The sequence below is a fragment of the Psittacula echo genome (assembly GCF_963264785.1).
Source record: "Psittacula echo genome assembly, chromosome: 5".
In the NCBI taxonomy this organism is placed as follows: domain Eukaryota; kingdom Metazoa; phylum Chordata; class Aves; order Psittaciformes; family Psittacidae; genus Psittacula; species Psittacula echo.
The window spans coordinates 7,605,871-7,624,075 of record NC_137739.1 but is presented as its reverse complement, the minus strand read 5'-3'; the positions used below and the strand labels follow the sequence as shown (position 1 = coordinate 7,624,075).

At 38.2% G+C, this 18,205-nt stretch overlaps 1 protein-coding gene across 3 annotated transcripts in view; it reads left to right on the top strand.

Moving 5' to 3' along the window:
• Window positions 1-18,205, top strand: part of LMTK2 (lemur tyrosine kinase 2) — a 43,274-nt gene that overhangs the window by 20,202 nt on the left and 4,867 nt on the right. For all 3 annotated transcript variants that reach the window (XR_013956779.1, XM_080617268.1, XM_080617269.1), the window contains 7 exons: window positions 6,994-7,127; window positions 10,311-10,395; window positions 10,937-11,058; window positions 12,172-12,321; window positions 12,584-15,500; window positions 16,914-17,049; window positions 17,441-17,689. Coding sequence is in view for 2 of the 3 variants with exons in the window: in XM_080617268.1 (XP_080473394.1) it covers window positions 6,994-7,127; window positions 10,311-10,395; window positions 10,937-11,058; window positions 12,172-12,321; window positions 12,584-15,500; window positions 16,914-17,049; window positions 17,441-17,689 (3,793 nt within the window). In the remaining variant the exon portion in view is untranslated. The remainder of the gene's footprint in view (window positions 1-6,993; window positions 7,128-10,310; window positions 10,396-10,936; window positions 11,059-12,171; window positions 12,322-12,583; window positions 15,501-16,913; window positions 17,050-17,440; window positions 17,690-18,205) is intronic.

Genomic DNA, 18,205 nt, shown 5'->3' with positions numbered 1-18,205 from the left:
CTGCATTCTTCTTTTCCCTACTTATTTATCCTTCTTCTTTTTCCTTTCCCTTCCCAAGCACTGCCTTATGCTTCCTGAACACCAAAAAGTATGGTGAAGGGTGTTCTCACTGCTTTCTGCTCTGCTGTTAGCATCACAAAGGCCACTGAAGATGGGCAGGATAGCTGAACAAAAAACCTTGCTCAGTCACTGCATTCCTGGGCATGTGTTGGAATTTACGTGGATGTTGTAAGAAAGGGGGTGGTATGCATTTAGAAAAACTTTGAACTGTGCCCAGTATACACAGTCTTCAGAGACTAAAATTTGGATATAGAATCATAGAATAGTTAGGGTTGGAAAGGACCTTAAGATCATCTAGTTCAAACCCCCCTGCCATGGGCAGGGACGCCTCACACTAAACCATGTCAACCAAGGCTCTGTCCAACCTGGCCTTGAACACCACCAAGGATGAAGCATTCGCAACCTCCCTGGGCAACCCATTCCAGTGCCTCACCACCCTCACAGTAAAAAATTTCTTCCTTATACCCGATCTAAACTTCCCCTGTTTATGGTGATGGATCCATGATCTGGAAAGGTTTAAATTGCTTTATTTTAGCATAACACATTATTAAAACCCAAACAAACCCCAGGTGGCTGTCTAAACATTGGCTCAGTAGCTGCTTTTAAAGTTTGTGATCTAGGTATCATTTAAAGCAGAATTCCTTGGAAAGTGCCAAGATGGAAATGAACTCAGAAGTACATTTATGTTGCTAAGAAATAAGTCCTTGAGAAGTAAGATAGTTTACATTCATAAAATTCAGCAAGAACCTTTTTGTACCAGCCTCTGTACTATAGAATTCTCCTTTAAACTCAGGTGCACAAATATGGCACCAAAGTTCTTATTTCATCAGTTGCCTCAAGCAATATAAGTGAGTCAACATGAACGTTTGAGTTTTCTTGAGAAACATCAGTTAATCTGTGACCTTAAATAACCGTATTTTTCATTGCTGCTCTTTTGCTCAAATTTATTAGCTGTGCTGAATTAATGAGGCAGAAGTATTGATAAAAATAATTCTTTTCTAAATGGAAGAAATGCTTGAACTTTAGTGACTGATCAAAGTAAAATGCTCCAGTTTTGCTAAGAGTTAAAAAGTAGGTGCCTAAGGTTAACCAGATAATGATTTTTAGTTTTTCAATATGCAGAAATAGAGTATTACTTACCATTTTTTTAAGCCTGCTACTGAAATTAGAGATTCTTGAAAATGAATTGCATTTTGCAGTCTAACACATACACATCTAAATTAGATTTAAATGCTGCCATGGTTTTGAATAGTTATGCCGTTTAATCCAACTTTGGATTTGAAGACGGAGTAACTTTTAAAGATTTCTTTTCTGTATACTTTAAGTAGGGCAATAATATCCTTGTTTGATGCCTGATGATTAATGCCAGAAATTGTCATGATCCCGCAGAGTAATCTGGAAAGGATTTTACTTAAGGGGATAAAATAGATTTTCACTTTAACTGCAGGCAGTAAGCTTGACAGCCAAAGTGGTAGTTTTATAAATTTGAATATAGTTAGGTAATTTCTTTGGAATGGAAAATAAATGTCTGTGCTGATTTCTATTCCAAGTGAGCTGAAACTTGTTTTTAGGAAATTATATATTACAGTGAGTTAAACATGACTTTCATTCTGAAAGTCTGTCTCACTTAGAGTTCTTACTTGGTGGAACTATCTCCTAGACACCATAGGATTTTACTCATTGTGCACACAAATATACAGGGGCTAGGCAGACAAAATAGTTCTCATTTGAAGAGTTTTATGCAGAGACTGAGACAGTGCAGTAAGTTAGCTCAGTATTGGTCTATGTCACTAAATCTTGTTCTAGTCCCGGGGCCTAGTATGGGAGGTAGTGCTGTTGGAGTGAAGGGAGAGAAGAGACTTGAAGAAGGGAAAAAATGAGAGGGAAGCCAGACAGCACCATTTGTTTGGGGGTTTTTTTAGTAGACAGGTTTTTAGTGGAGTGTCAGTGCCCTGGTATTCTAGAAGCTGATTTTATCACTGTGGCTGGGATGATGGTTACTTGGGTGTTTTAGTCTGTGAGTAAGTGATCTTGAAAGCGGGATGCTGATTTTGTACTTTCATTTTTTTCTGAAATGGGGCAAATCAGAGGGTATGAAGGTGCTTCCAAAATACACAAGAGTCTAAGAAACATGGTTCTGTTTTGTTAGCAGTAGGATAGTGCTATGCTAAAGCTCTTTACCTTGTGTTACTGGTGTTGTATATGTATATACAACAAAGAATAAATCTGTTTTAATCCCTTGTACTTATGTGGTTAAGAATTTGATGATTAAGAAAAAAGGTGGCAAATATTAACTGTGTTTGATAGGAAATTTAAGTGTCTTCAGACGGCAAGTTCTTTTGAGGCTCTTTTGGCAATGTGGACCTCATTTTGCAAGTTTGGCATATTAAGCAATTAATGAAAAATGTGGCTGTTTTACTGACCAACACAATCTAGAGGGCACAGTGTTCATTTCTTCACACTCCTTCAAATTCATAGCCTATCACTACGTGTACCCCTAATCCTTCTCTTATTAGGATTCGTAGCTCTTTTAGGGCCACTTGACCTTCTCGTGGCTGTTCAGGCAACTCTGTTGGATTATCAGTTCCCAGATTCCTTGGCACTGAAAGATCTTCATCAGAGGCACTGGAAACTGTAGGGCAGAGATACTAGAGCTAATTGTGATGGTAGCAACACTGAATGTCATGCAGGCTAACTTACTTGTCATGGCCCTATAAACTACTTAGGCATTTCTGTTACTTGAGATTGGTTGCATATACAGCAACTGTATTTCCTAACATTTAGCTGATTTTGTAATGTAATCTGAGTTGATCCATGTTCCTTGCTTGGGAGAGCTTGGCAAGAAGCAAGAGAGGTAGGTTGCGGAGAAGTGATTTAAGCTAATTTTCCTTTGCTGGTGTTAAAATTGTTTTAAAAATTGTAAATATAAAAAGAAATGCTCAGTAAGTTCTTACACATCCCCCTTCCCCGTATTAGTTTGCTCAGTATGTTGGTGCAGGCTTCTATGAATAGTTAACTGTTCACTGTTAAACACTGCAGAATGATGTCACGTTAAAAATAGTGGTAGCTGGCTTATTAACTTTAATTTATTACTCAGCCCTATGTGGCCAGCATTTTGTCAGCACAGCAAATCCTCTAGTGGATTGGCATAATTCATGAGGAAAGGAAAGCTATTCAGATGTGGAAGTAGCATGTATATTGTGAGGCTAATTTGCCTTTCAAATTCTTACAGAAACTCTTCAAGTCTTGCAATTCCCTGAGCAGATGAGAAGAGTGGGATGCAGTATTTGTTTGGAGTGCCCTGTAGCTTACTTTAGGGGTGTTAGTGGAAGGTGCCCACTTGAAGTGGCTGCTTATTTCTTTTGTGTGGCCTTTTTCAGATTACCACCAATTGAAAACATAATCTTCAAATCAAGAAAAGAATCTTTGCAATGAAAACATCATAACCAGAGAGTTCAGCAATTCTGTTTAATAATCAGTCAGTATTGCTATGAGCAAGCAGTAGATGTATCAGTGGTGCGTGGTTTGGAAAAAAAGGGGAGGGGGGTGTTTGACAATTCATGACAACTTCAGAAATAATCTCTGTGTTCTCAGACCGATTTAATATTTCTTAAATGTAGATATGCTTAAACAACTGTCTGATGATCCAGATGATCTCTACCATGCACCAGTTTCAGGCAGTTTAATGGTGGTGACTGTGGGTAGTTAGTGAAGCAGTGTTGGAGGAGAGGCACATTGGTGGTTTAGTTGTTCAGCTTCAGAAAGGGTTATGTGGTGTGTTACGTGTGACTTGGCAGGTAGCTCTCCAACTTGGTAGCAAGTATTGAGTAGATATGATGTGGTAGCCTCTTTACACTTCTAAAACCCTATCATCAATACCTACTGGTTTACAAAGTCACGTCAACTATTTGTTTGGGTGTTCATATGAACCAAATGAGGAGTTTGCACAAACAAAACTGCAGAGGAGTGCTGTATGTAAATATGCCTCCGGCTAGCGGCTGTTACTGAGAAAAAGCATATTAAGACTTATAAAAATGGTTGAACTGATCCTGAATAGAACAGAGAAGGATGGGAGGAAAGGCAAATTTTAGTTCTTCATGGAGTCCTGGGAGAGGAGGGAAGAGGCAAGTGACAGAGGAAGTTGGAGAGAAAGAGGAGACTTCCTCAGGCATGGTTGTTGAGGTTTTGATGTGTAGGTGTTGGCACACTACTAAGTTGGCTTACTGTCTACCAAGATCCCCATGTCCCTTCCTGCAGAGCTGCTGCCCAGCTGGTCAGTCCTGTTGCAAGGGGTTTTTCCTTCCCAGGTGCAAGACTTCGCATTTGTCCTTCCGGAGTTTCTTGAGGTTCCTTTTGGATCCTTCTTCCAGCCTGTCCAGGTGCCTCTGGGTGACAGTCTGGCACTTGAGGGTATTCATGGATTTCCCCCCAGTTTGGTATAAGCAATGTCCTTTTAAAGCAGTACCACAAAAAAGCCTGGTTTTGTATCTTTAACCTTGATTGTAGCATTAATTAGAATAGACTGGAAAAATAAAACCAGTATATTTCAAGGTGCTGGATTTAATAAAAGTTGTATTTCCTGCAAAAATGTGTGCCTGCATGAATTATTGAGTAAATAAGGGATGCCACACAGCACTGCTGTTACTAACGTGGTTAAAAATTAAAAAGTAATTCCTTGGTGCATTTCAAGCATCATAGGAACTTAATTCAACTGGGACAAACCCCAAGTAACCAGTTGCTGTATTAATGAATGACTTTGGTGAGTTTGGTTTTCTTCAGGCGCTTACTGCCACCTACAGTCAGTGAAGCTGCATGGTTTGTACTTGCTTGGATTCCTCTGGCTTTGCAGTTGAGAATCTGTTATGGATGCTGTTTTGTAGTTCTTTGGAACTCTGTTCCAGTAAATCTGCTCTGGCAAGGTAGGAAGGGCTGTGTGTGTTTATATATAATGTTTATACAGATATACCTGAGCTGGTAACACATTCAAGCTGTAATTGTAGGTCAGAAGAATCTTTCAGGAAACATTTTTAAAAGTGTAATTCTGTAAGATGCAAATACATAAATGTTACCTAATTAGTAGCTAAAATCAGGATAAAGAGAATGTAATGAAGTCTTCTACAACATTAAAGTATTAGAAGTTATGCATGCTTTCTCAAATGTGGTATAGCTTCTTGCAGCATAAGTGGGTATGTATAAAAGGTAGAATAGCTGCTTGAGTGTACTGTAGAATCTGTTGATGCTTTAAAAAAATGAAATGAAGTTGTTTTACATAGGAGTAGTGTCATCTTTGAAGTAGAATGTCTGTCCCTTGCTTCTTATGTTATTCAATACAACCCAGGTTTGTGACCGTCCAGCCAGTCATCTCAGCTGTCACTGCCCTCTTAGATTTTAATGCACCACACAGATGCCTACTGCTTGAGCTACTAGAATTGTAAATTGTCATTCCCAATTAACCATGTTAAGGAAGCATGAAATGATTTGGTTCTAGCTCCGTAATGTACATGAGCACCAGAGAAGCAGGAAGTTTAGTGTTCTTCAGTCTTTTCTGAACATCAGAGGTTCCATTTCAGTCTCTTTCCTGGCCCAAGATTTAGGCAGACAATGGACATGGACTGGTGCAGCAACTAGTGATGTAATACGTTGTCCAGTCTGAATACGAAAATGTCCTCTGAAATAATTTGTGAAACTTATGGGAAGTCTCTATTTTAAATAACAAAAGATATAGGAGTGCTGGGTTAGAAGTCCAACTGCGAAAGTAGGAACAATAATGGCATTAGAAACTTGTTCTCTTCCCTTACTTGGATTCAGTTACTGTAGTCTTCCTTTTCCTGATTATTAGACAATTCTCAGTTATTTTCTGTTTCATAGCTGTTTGTTTTCTGTGGCCTCATTAATTGTGTCTGTTGCTCGCCTTTGCCTAGGTTCAGTAAAACTGCTGCCATACTGTCCTGGGTTCAGCAGTAGCAGTCACTTTTTCTCCTTCTTAGTAGCTGGTGCAGCGCTGTGTTTTTGACTTTCGGCCTGGGGATAATACTGATAAAACCGATGTTTTCAGTTGCTGGTCAGAATGTTTACCCTGACCAAGGACTTTGTGAGTCTCATGCTCTGCCAGGGAGGAGGGGAAGCCGGGAGGAAGCAGGGACAGGACACCTGACCCAAACTAGCCAAAGAGGTATTCCATACCACAGCACGTCATGCCCGGGGATGTAACTGGGAGTAACCCGGAAGGGCACGCTCTCTGCTCTGTCGGGCTCGTTTTCGGCGGGTGGTATCGTATTCTCTTCCCTTGTTATTTCCCTTATCGTTATTATTATTGGTGGTAGCAGCAGTGATTTGTGTTATACCTTAGTTACTGGACTGTTTTTATCTCAACCCGTGGGAGTTACATTCTTTCGATTCTCCTCCCCATCCCTCCGGGGGGGTGGGGTGCGGGGAGTAGAAACATGCTTGTCTGACTTGCCGACTGGCTTAAACCATGACACGTCCTCTGAATGCTTTGACTGGAATGGGGTGTACTGCCATGCTTTTTATATCTGAAGCTCTGGTGTATTTCTAAAGCTGGCAATGTCTGAAACCCTTTTCTCTGGTCTTTCCCTTCCACCCCTAATCAGCTTTGCTGAAATCTCATCTCATTTAAAAGCAGAAGCTCATTAAACTGTTTTTAATGGAAATGTTATTGTATGACAGGTTTTATGTGGCAGTCTGATCTAGGATGTTAATGACTGAATGATTTGATTAAAAACCCTTAAAAGGACAATACCACATATGCCTTAGATGACTTCTGTAAGAGTCCTTATGGAGACTGGAAACTTGAAGAGATTTTTTTAGTAAGCATAAATGTGGTTAGCAATGTGGTTAGTTGGTTCTTTATTAAATATTTTTCATATTGAACTAGCGTACAAGGCTGATCAGTATTTTCAATTTCTTTTACAGGGTGACCTAAAAACTTACATCTGCAATGAGGAGGAACGCATTAAAGGAGAGTCACAAATAATGCTGCTGCAGAGAATGGCATGTGAGATTGCTGCTGGACTTGCTGTAATGCATAAACATAACTTTGTGCATAGGTATGTTTTCCAGATAAATTGCTTTTAGGTATTCTTTTAGTTTACTCTAAAATTCATGTAGATACTTTCCTTCAACTCCACGTGTATTGAAGACTGTTTTAACAAACTTCCACCTGCCTGACATATCCTAAGTCATGAAGGTGTGATGTTTATGAAGATTCTAATTCTACTGCAGTGACATGTTACTGCTCCCACCTGGCTGAAAGCTGATCATCTCCTTTCTAGTTTTGCAGCCTGTGGAACACAAACCTGCTGCTAAGCTAATCCAGAAGATCTAGTTGTTTAATTCTTGGCCAACTTCTTTGGTTTATTGCAGGGAAAAGGATGTTATAATTTTGTTAGAATGAATTTTTTACCTGCTATGTATTTTTAATAGATTATAGCAATTGAGAACTTCTGTTTGGTAAGCTGTTACTTTTCTTACTAAAAAGAGAAAAAAGAAACACAACCAAATGCTGCCTTTTCTAATGCAGTAAGGAAGAAGCTGAATTTAGATGGAAAATCTGGCTGAAGCAGGTGTTCTCTCATGTGAATTACTGTTCATGTAGCCTTTGAAGTGTTCAGTGATGGTGGGAGTCACATTTAGGAGAAATCATATGAGAACAATTTTGTTTTAATCGGGGAGAAAAATGCTATATTAGAGTTAATGCAGTCAGTACTGGAAGGATGGCAGGAGTTGTAAAGGGCTGGAAAAAAATGCATTCATGGAACTGCTCAGAAATATGTCATTTTTTTTCTATGGGGGTGTGTATGCCATAAATAAAAAGGTGCTAAGGAACTGGAAGACATCAACCTTAGACTTGTAATGACTAAAATATTTAAGAGTACTTGCTCCCCAGACACAGCTTACCTGATGATCCCTTGGGTATCACAAGGTGGTTTACTTTGGTTTTATGTTAGGTCAGTCTGTTCTTTGCTCTAGAAGCAGCACTTTAATCCCCTCCTTCAGCAAATTAGGAACTTGTGCTAGAGCTTATCAATGCACTTCTTGCTGCTTAGAGAAAGCAGAGGCCTTGTGTTCAGAGAGAACTATCAGTCTGAAGTCTTAAAAGGTTCAGATGTAAAAAGCAAAACCCTGAGAAAACCCCAAAGCCTGGACTCTGCTGGGGGCAGAGCTATTCTTTTAACTTGTTTAACAATTTCACATGACTTGAGGGTAGTACCAATTGTACCTGTCAAACTGAGTGGTCCCTGTCTCTTGCATTGCAGCAGCATGGCTCTGTAGGTGTTAAATTTAACAGTGTGCTTTCAGAGAAATGCCATTAAACTTGATAAATAATTATTCAGTGGATCTGCAAGATTCCCACTGTAAATGTTTACTTCTAGCAACACTATCCTGATGCTGTCAGAGTAAGTGGTAAGGCTTCAGCATCAGTGATTTTGTTGTTAGTGGTAAATGCAAGCAGCCAAAATTCTATTCTCTCTTCCAGGATATTTATTTCAATAGTGTAAAACAAGTTGGGAAGCTTTGAGGCATACTTTAGGGTGACAAATGTGTTTCTGACCTATGTAGTTCAGTGACTCTGGAAAGGAAAACATTTTCTTATTTCTCTGAAGAAAGGAAGCTGTGGCTTTTAGACCACTGTACTTCAGAGACTGGTTTTTTTTAAAGCCACACAGAAGCAATGGTAGAGTTCTTCCAGTGTGCTTAATTGCCTGGTACCCTTTGGTAAAGCAGAGGAGCAAAATATTTGAGCAATTAGTGTGCTGAGCTCTCTGCTGTCACAGCTACAGTTCCACAGTAAACACGTGACTTCATTAAACTGGCATAAATTTCCAAGTTTGCATGATGGGTTTTTTGATACAGCTTCTTGGTGTTATTACGGCAGCACTGCTGGCTCTAAGTACTTGTGATCAGGTGTATGGGGGAAACTGAAACAGTTTCTGTGTGTATTCAAGAGCTTTTGATGTGGTTAATAAAGGACTTTTGTGAAATACATATTCTGGTACTCTTTTCCAGAGACTATCTGTAGTTCTAGTTTGTGTAATGTATAGGTTTGTTACTTGGAGGAACTTAACTGTAGGTGTCATATATTACTAGTTGCTTAGTATCATATTGCAAATTATTAAGTATTTATACCTGATCTGAATTGTTAATACATTTTGCTTATGGCAATTAAAATGCAAGGCATGCAGTGATGTGTTAGGGAAAGAGGGACCTACATCACTTCAGCACATAAACAGCTTTAGTAATCTATATCATAGGATTATTAGTAGAATTAAATCATTGCATCTAAATTCTGTGTGTAGTTTGAATGTTTGAAACTATACTTGTCTGCTCTAGAGAAGTGACTACATTTTGAGCTTCTTTATAAAGGACAGCATTAACAGTCTAGGGTTTTCTGTATAAAATCTTCAAATGCAATTGCCTTGTTGCTATATTTGGTTTTCTTTGCATTCCAGAACACAGATTCTGCTCAATTGTGTAGATCTAAATTGATTCTGATTTGAAAATGTGGGAGGGCCTAAGGGCAGTCATATTCTTGTGGCCACAAAACAAATCTTGTCCAGTAAGTTTAGTGTAAGGAGAGACCCTATCAGTGTTTGTTTTTTCTGAAAGTAAGTAGTGTTTATATACAACTGTGGTGTCTGCAGTAATCCAGTGAGATATGGGACCAACTGTTGGCTTGTATAGGTTGTAAAACTTAATGAAAATGTAAGCAGCAAGAGACTTATCTCAGTTTGGATCAAAATTGTAGGTTTGAAATTACTCTTCCCAGTTAGTGTGCCTGGGTTTGTGTTATGAGTTGGTCTTTTGGAGTATGTGGACTGGTTTAATTCCATCCAAAGGGAATCAGAAAGGTGGCTGCGGGAACACACCTTTCTTGTGCCTATCTTGCTTCAGCCTTTAGCAGGATTTAGGTCTGGGATCAGACTACATGTCAGATGAATGAAATGTTGAAGTATATGTAGTGTAGATGTTGAATCCTTAGCACTGTTGTTTCATATTATTGATCTGTTCCTGTCATGGCCTGCTCCTTGCTACTGTAACCTGTAAGTGTAACACATATATATGTGCTACTCCTCAATGATTTTTTAATATAATTTTGTGGCTTTTTCACTTGATCCTTTAAGCTGTGGCCTGACAGTTCTAAGAAGTGTCACTTCTGTTAACCCACTTGTCTTGATTTGCATTGAAGACTGCTTGGTTTGGTTTCATTATTTATTTGTTTGCTTTTTTAGTGACTTGGCCTTACGGAATTGCTTTCTTACATCCGATTTAAATGTCAAAGTAGGAGATTATGGTATAGGATTCAGTAGGTATAAGGTAAGTTAATCTAGTCATGTATCACTTTTTTTAAAGGATTTGGGGCCTAAGGTTGTAACAAGCATGCTTGAAAGTTACAAACTGATACTAGATTGTCCTTTGTTTGAATAATGGACTTTCAAAGTAAAACTGGCAAATAAGTGTAGCAAGCTCATGTAACAGAATAGCTGATCTTTGTAGAGGCAAGTGGAGTTTGTGCTTATAGAAGGAAGCTTTGGGTTAAATATATATATATACACCGTAGTTCTAAAATATGCACAAATTCCTTCTAATGTTTTAAGATATAATAAAATTTTATAATGAAAATATTCAAAGTATTTAAATGTTTCAAGGAAATTGGCATTCAGTTTCTCTAGTGGGCAGTGGGCAGTGAACGCCTTTTCTCTACAGCATTATTCTCTGCTACTTGGGGAAAATGAGATTTATTATTTGGCATAGGGATAACATAAAACCGTATTAAGGAAAGGACTGTTAACTCCTGGAATTTGATCCAATGTTTGTTCAGTCTTTTTTTTTTTTTTTTCTTTTCCCTATAATTTAGGAAGATTATATTGAGACAGATGAGAAGAAACTAATTCCTCTCCGATGGACTGCACCTGAGTTAGTAACAAGTTTTCAAGACAGACTGTTATCAGCAGAGCAAAATAAATACAGTAACATATGGTACGTAGTAGGCTCTAAAATGATTTCAGTGAGAGATTTGAGAACATATCCTCAAATGTTACACAAAAGAGTAAATAATATTTGTAGTTCATTATTGGCTTGATGCATTGCTTTATTTCCTCAGACATACAGTAGGTTAATATCTACAAACCTGAAACTATATCTTGCTTTGGAAAGATGCTTAGAAATATGTTGAAAGAACAGATAGGTTAAGAAAAACTGTTTAGCAGAAGAACAAGCATTTATACTAATAAAAATAATTACTGTACATTTGCCGAATGCCTTTAAATGTTTATAAAGGAAGGAAATGATACATAATTTTTCTAGTAACATAGTAGTTGTGGATGACATAAAAAGTTGAACCCTTCAGGCAGGCTTCCACAGATAATACTGTTCATCGAAACTACAAGCAGCCAGGGTGTTAAGGTTTCCAACTTGAATTTTGGTGCCTCTTACACAGAGCTGCTTTGAACAGGTTTGGACTAGATGACTTTGAAAGAGCCCATCGAATTTAAATTATTCTATAGTAGTACCTGCAGAGTCAGTTGCTTTGCATTTTGAGCAAGGAAAGGTTGCCCAAAGATCAGCATTGACTGTAATCACTGCAAAGTGGTTGGTGTTGCATACAGTATGTATACAGCAAGGAGAAAAGAGGTGGCTTCTAATGACTGCAGTTTAAAAATAAGTAATTTGATGAAAACAGAAACAAAGATTAGTTTTCTAGCAGTTTGACTCATAACTACTGCATTTTCTGATGAAAGCTTTTCTAACTGTTGGACTAACAATAAGTTTTTTCATCTTGCTTCTCTAAATGGACATTTCCTTTTTATTTAACATGTGGGGGTTTCTTCCATAGTTGAATCATTTGAGGCCACTGTTGTCTTCACTGGTGTTGCCTTTGTTGTCATTGCCTTCAAGCAACTTCGTTCTTAAGCTTCTGGCATTCTGTCAAATAAAATGAGTTAGCAGGTTTTGAAGTTGTTACAGAGTCAATGAGAGAGCAATATTTGTTTCTTCTTGCCCGTTATGCTTTGCATAATAATCCTTATTTTCTTAGAAAAGCAACCTTAAAACAGTTCTTGGAATGCACAGTAATTTGCTGCTGTCTTTCAGGTCCCTGGGGGTAACGTTATGGGAGCTGTTTGAGAATGCTGCTCAGCCTTACTCAGACTTTTCTGACAGGGAAGTCCTAACCCATGTCATAAGGGAGAAGCAGGTTAAACTCTTCAAGCCATGCCTGGAGCAGCCATATTCTGATAGATGGTAAACTTCAAGTGTTTTCATTTATTCTTAAAGCTGCTGAAGAAGTTTCTGGCATTACTCAGTTCTCTTAATATGCTGAAATTGCTCCATGGAATCATCTTCCTGGTGAAGAAACTCTGAATAAAGGGAGTAAAAAGAGTTTCTCTAGATGGATTTTCCTGCCAGTGATATTAATTTTTACTTTTTAGCTTGTTACATACCTGAATTTTATATATTCTTTTTCATTGTGAAGCCTGTTGAGACATGTTTTTTATTTGTATAGGTATGAAGTTCTGCAGTTCTGTTGGCTACCTCCAGAAAAGAGACCAACAGCGGAAGAAGTGCACAGACTTTTAACTTATCTTCGCATGCAAAGCCAAAGGGACTCGGAGATTGATTTTGAACAGCAGTGGAATGCTCTTAAACCAAACACCTCAAATAGAGAAACAAATAATTCTGCGTTTCCAATCTTGGATCACTTTGCAGGAGATAGACTTGGCCATGAGATGGAGGAAGTTCTTACTGTAACTGAAACAAGCCAGGGTCTCAGCTTTGAATATATCTGGGAGGCAGCTAAACATGATCATTTTGATGAATGTGGTCATGTGAATCCTGATGAAGCAATGACATATGCAAGTGTTTTCTTTCCAGTGGAGGTTTTTGAGAGGTCACTTTCAGAGCAAGGGTCGGGAGCACAGAATGCGAGTGGTCAGGAAGCATCACTTGCTGTCCCTGGGGTGTTACCTGTGTTTGATGCACACAAGCTTTCTGTTGGAAATGACTACTATATCCAATTGGAGGAGAAAGGAAGTGGCTGCAGCATGAGTTTTGATAACCAATCACTTGTACTAACTACAGAAGTTGATCATCAAGAAGCTGTACAAGAAAAAAGTTCTCATTTCACAGTTCTCAGGGGTCTTGATGTTGAAGAATCTAGTACGGATGGGGACTTCTTCCACTACAATACAGATCCTAAAGAGGAGGTTTTGCCAGTTACTAGTAGTCCAGAAAGTCCTTTCCAGAATATATTTAATGACATTGACAGATCAGAAGAATTGGCAAACAGAAAAATACTTGGTTTTGCTGAAACAAATGATATTTCTAAAGACTTTAGACCACCTGTTTTAAACTCAAACACAGATGCCAGGAAGGCAGTAGGCCTTTCTGAGAAGGAGCATTCTGGTCATGCTTCTGAAAATGAAACTGTTTCCTTATGTGAAAATATCTCTAACCAGTCTGACTTGGCAACTTTAGAAGAACTTTCTGATAACTTCTTATTTCTTCAAGAGAAAAACTTATTATCAGGGTTATTGTCTAAGAAAACCAGCAGTGATTTTGGACAAAAACCAGATAATGTTGTAAAAAGTGTATTAGAAACCTCAAATAGAATCTCTGTAGAGCCTGAACCTGTGCTGGCTGAAAATGCACAGGTCTTTTCTTTAATACATGGAAGTCTTAGAACAGTGAAAGATGAAAATTGTAACCCGGTGACAATGAATAAAGATCTGAATTCTCAGTGTCAGGCTACTGTAGAAGTGCAGGCATCCTCTAGTCCATCTGCAGCATGTAAGTCGTGTGATAAATGTGCAAATCCTCCTTATTTGAAGGATGAGCGAAAATTTTTGAATATGGAAGTCAGTGAAGTCATGTCCTGTAACACTGGTATTCTCTGTCAAGAAGAGCTATCTAGTAATGCCAAAAATAATAATGTTGGAAACAATCCATATTCTGGTGTTGCTGTTGAAACAACTGAATGTGATGCCCAAATAAAACAGGGAATGCTTCCCAACTATGATGAAATAGCTTTTAATAGAGAAAAATGTAGCGATCAGGAAGATGTGAGAAGAAACTTGCAAGATACATCTCCCTTAATAAAAGGAGATGAATGTTTATTGGAGGAAGGACAAGAAGCATCAAATGATTTTGAGAACTGTAGGGATATTGCAGAAGAGGTCACCTCAGTTTCTGTTGCTACTTCAGACTGTACAAGTCAGGATAGTCTTTTGGAAGACAACCCATCTCCTATACAAACTGTAGAACAAGCCTTAGAGACACCTGATTCTTTGGATTCTTTAGATGTAAATGAGGTTTTAGAATCTTTACAGGCTCAAAGCCCTCAGAAACTTTTGCCACCTGATAAACCTGCTGACAGTGGCTATGAAACAGAGAACCTGGAATCTCCGGAATGGACTTCCCATATCACTGTTGAGGATGCTTCTAGTGTAGATACTGCTGTCTGTGGTGTTAGTGAGAGCAATGTCAGTGCTTTACCTTCTAATCCAGTCATAATTGTTTCAGAAGCAGCAGCTGGTTTAGATGCAGTGAACAGCAATCTTGAAACAACCCCAAAGGTTTTTCTGTGCGGAAATCAGAACTCTTACAGAGACTCTGCCTATTTCTCTGATAATGATTCTGAACCAGATAAAAAACCAGAAGAGACTCTCAGTCTGTCAGGAGAGACTACGGGTGGTGTTTCTTCCAGTAGAGGAGAGAATAATGCTGAAGAGGATTACAGTTTTGAGGAGAGACAGCAAAAGTGTGATGTAAGTAATCACCAGGATACCAATGATCAAAATGCAAAACTAGAACTAAATCACGACTTAGAGATCCAAGAGGTGGATGTAAGGATGCAGGGATGTCCTGATGAGTGGGCTGATGCAACTCTGAATTCCGTGGAGATATCGGTGGACAGAAACCTAAGGGATGAAATAAAACTGTCTGAGACTTCCCGTAAAACTGTGTCTTGTGTTGGCACTAATACTTCAGAACTTCTTTCACACAGAGACTTAAAGCCTGTGCATAACATACACAGTCCTTTAGATCTGGGTAACAGTGAAAAGTCCTTCTATCACATTGAAGGACAAAAACTGAAAGAGCCAGATATTGAAGGAAAATACCTTGGAAAACTCGATGTTTCTGGAATGCTTGATTTAGAAGATGGCGATGATGCAGATGAAGAAGATGAGAACAGTGATTCTGAGGATGACATGAGGACTTTTCATATGCATAGTCTGAGTTCTGACAGTGAAGATGAAACTGTTCATCAAGTACCTGAGATAATTACTGAGAAGGATGATGGAAAACATCTGAGAAGCTTGTTGAAACTTCCAGTACCTCTCAAGAGGCAGCATGAGCCTTGGAAAAATGAGAAGAAGGCTGTAACGTTCTTTGATGATGTGACAGTCTATTTGTTTGATCAGGTATGGTTTTTTTTACTAAGTAAAGTTTTGTTGGTTTGAGTTTTTTAAACAACATTTGGTAGAATTGCGTATTTATTTATTATTTTTTGCTAGGTGTAGAATAGCAGGGCCATTTGGAAGTGAAGAAGGGTTTGGTTTTGGCGGGGTTGGTTGGCAAGTCCTGAACCTCCATTGCTTTTGGATCCCTAACTGTATGCACTGAGTGAAATGTGATGTCCTTCTGATGTTTATAAGCTGTGTGTAATTTGAACATGTGAAGCAGCATTGTTATGGACCGTATTTGATTTGATTATTTTACCAGAATGTTGTAACTTTTTGGAATCAATTTATCAGTTTAATGAGCTTGAGGACTTTGAATTTAAGTTTAAATGCCTTTATAAAAGAAAGGAAGAAAGGGATAAAAATAACAGCTAACCAACCAAATAAAGCACCCCAAAACCCCTAAACAGCAACCTAACTTTGGCTCTTGTGTTAGTTAGCATTAAGGTACATTTACCTTGAACCATAATCAAAGATAAGAACAATATTTAGATGGTAATGCTAATTTTTAAGTCCAGTATTATTCAAGTTGAGTGAAATACTGACCTGCTTATAAAATTCAAGGTTACCTTTGTTTCCCTATCTGCTTTATCAATTTTTAACTTCTGTAACTTGATACAGAGGGGATTATGTTTTACCGTTGTGGCAACTAAACTTGTACAGTGAGTTTGAAAGAACAGTCACATTGTCAAGCTTTGGAAATGTTAGTTATGATGACACACATAAATATTGGTTGTGTTTTGGAATGGAAAACATAGGTGATTTGTGTTTAGGCAGTCTATGTAGAATAGTAATCCTTTTGTCAGAAGGGAAGAGAAAATCAGCTGTGCTTAACCTGCTCTTAGTTGTTGAACTCTTTACTTATTTTTACAGTAACTGATAAGATGTTGGCTGCTTCAAATACCCGTTGTACAAAGCTTGTCTCTTTATCCTGGTGCATGATTAAGAGTTTAAAAAAAAAAAAAGTAAAATAAAAACTTAAAATGTTGTGAGTTGGCTTAAGGCTTTGTTAAAGAATTAAACACCTGCCTGGGTCAGGCTGACAAGGGAACTATTTTTAATTGGAAGATGTTTAGCTTTGTTCCTAGGAATACAAAACTTTTAAATATCACAAATAAGATTTAAAGTCACTTCCTGAGTGCATTTTAGTGTAGATTTAATACAATTTTCTTTAGAACTAGAATTACCTGCATATCCTTAATCTGTAACTCAAAGTTTTGTTGTGTGATAGGAACTTCAGAGTTTACAGGCCATTTAATTCTGTGATAGATTTGATGGTGACAGTGGGGAGTGTATTTCTGGAAAGCTTGCATCTGTGGGCATGGACACATTGTGTGTACAAGAGGGTTAAATAACTTACTGTGTTTGCCTTAGGAAATGCCGACTAAGGAGCTGGGAAACCATGCAGTAGACCTGAATGGGGAAGACTCTTGCAGCATTCCTGCTCCGCCTTCGAGTTTTAGTTACTTAAACAGATTTGCAAATTCAGAAAGCTCAACAGATGAAGAAGGTACCAGACTATATTTATACACAGCGGGGGCTGAGGCTGTTTTATGCATAGCTGTTAATGAAATGTAATTTAAATGATATGTGACTTGTAAATTGGCTGTACCATACTGGCTTCAGTTTTGCATCCTGAGCACAGACTACAGCTAGGCTTAGGTAGTGGTGTTACTGATCATCAAAGCTGGTAATGTGATATTGGTTGGTTATACACTGATGTGTCTGGGGTATCCTGGAAGGCAACCAAAGTAGGGGAGACAAATATTGTGACTCCTGAGGGCTAGAACAGAAAAGCTACAAGTTCTGCTTTGGGTTAGCACAGTCTTCCAGGGGTTTGCTTTTAAAACTGGTTATGACTTTACATTATTGTCAATTCTCTTTTTTTCTTTTTCTTCAAGGTGGGGGTTTTGAATGGGATGATGACTTCTCTTCTCCAGAGCCATCCTTTATGTCAAAGGCAGCTAATAGTCTTATTAGTTCTAAATCACCTCTTCAGTCATCAAAGTATTTCTCTCCACCTCCACCTTCCCGGACTCTCGATCAGAACTGGTCACATACGTCCCCTTATTCAAGATTCTCTATCTCTCCTGCAAACATGGCAAGCTTTTCTCTTACGCATCTTACAGATTCAGATATAGAGCAAGGAGGTAAGTGATGTAATTATAATAATTATTTTAGAACCACAAATTCAAAACTCTATTCAACGATAGAAGTCAGAGATATGACAAATCTTATTCTATTTTAGATACTTAATTTAAAAATGCGTTGTTAATACTATAAATGTTATGTGTGGTATTTCGGTTAAGACATAGCTTTCCTTTGAGATTATTTGCATCCAAGTTGCTACAAACTTGTGGTTGAATATTCTGTGGAATATTGCAGGACAAGTTCACAATTTTTCTGTTAAAAAAGAAATAGTGCATTAGCTATGAAATCTGTGCATTCCTTAAGCACTTTTTTATAGCTGCCACACCATGGCAGTTGAATAAATGTCATTATTGTGTGGTCATTAGTCACAATTTTGTTTTCATTGCACAGGGGGAGTCTGCTAGAACATGATGTTTCTGCCATTGCTGTCTAAGCTTATTTTACAATTCAGTTTCTTTTCATACTGCTTTTTAGAAAGTGCATTCTTGACATACAAGAATTGCAGCATGTTTTCT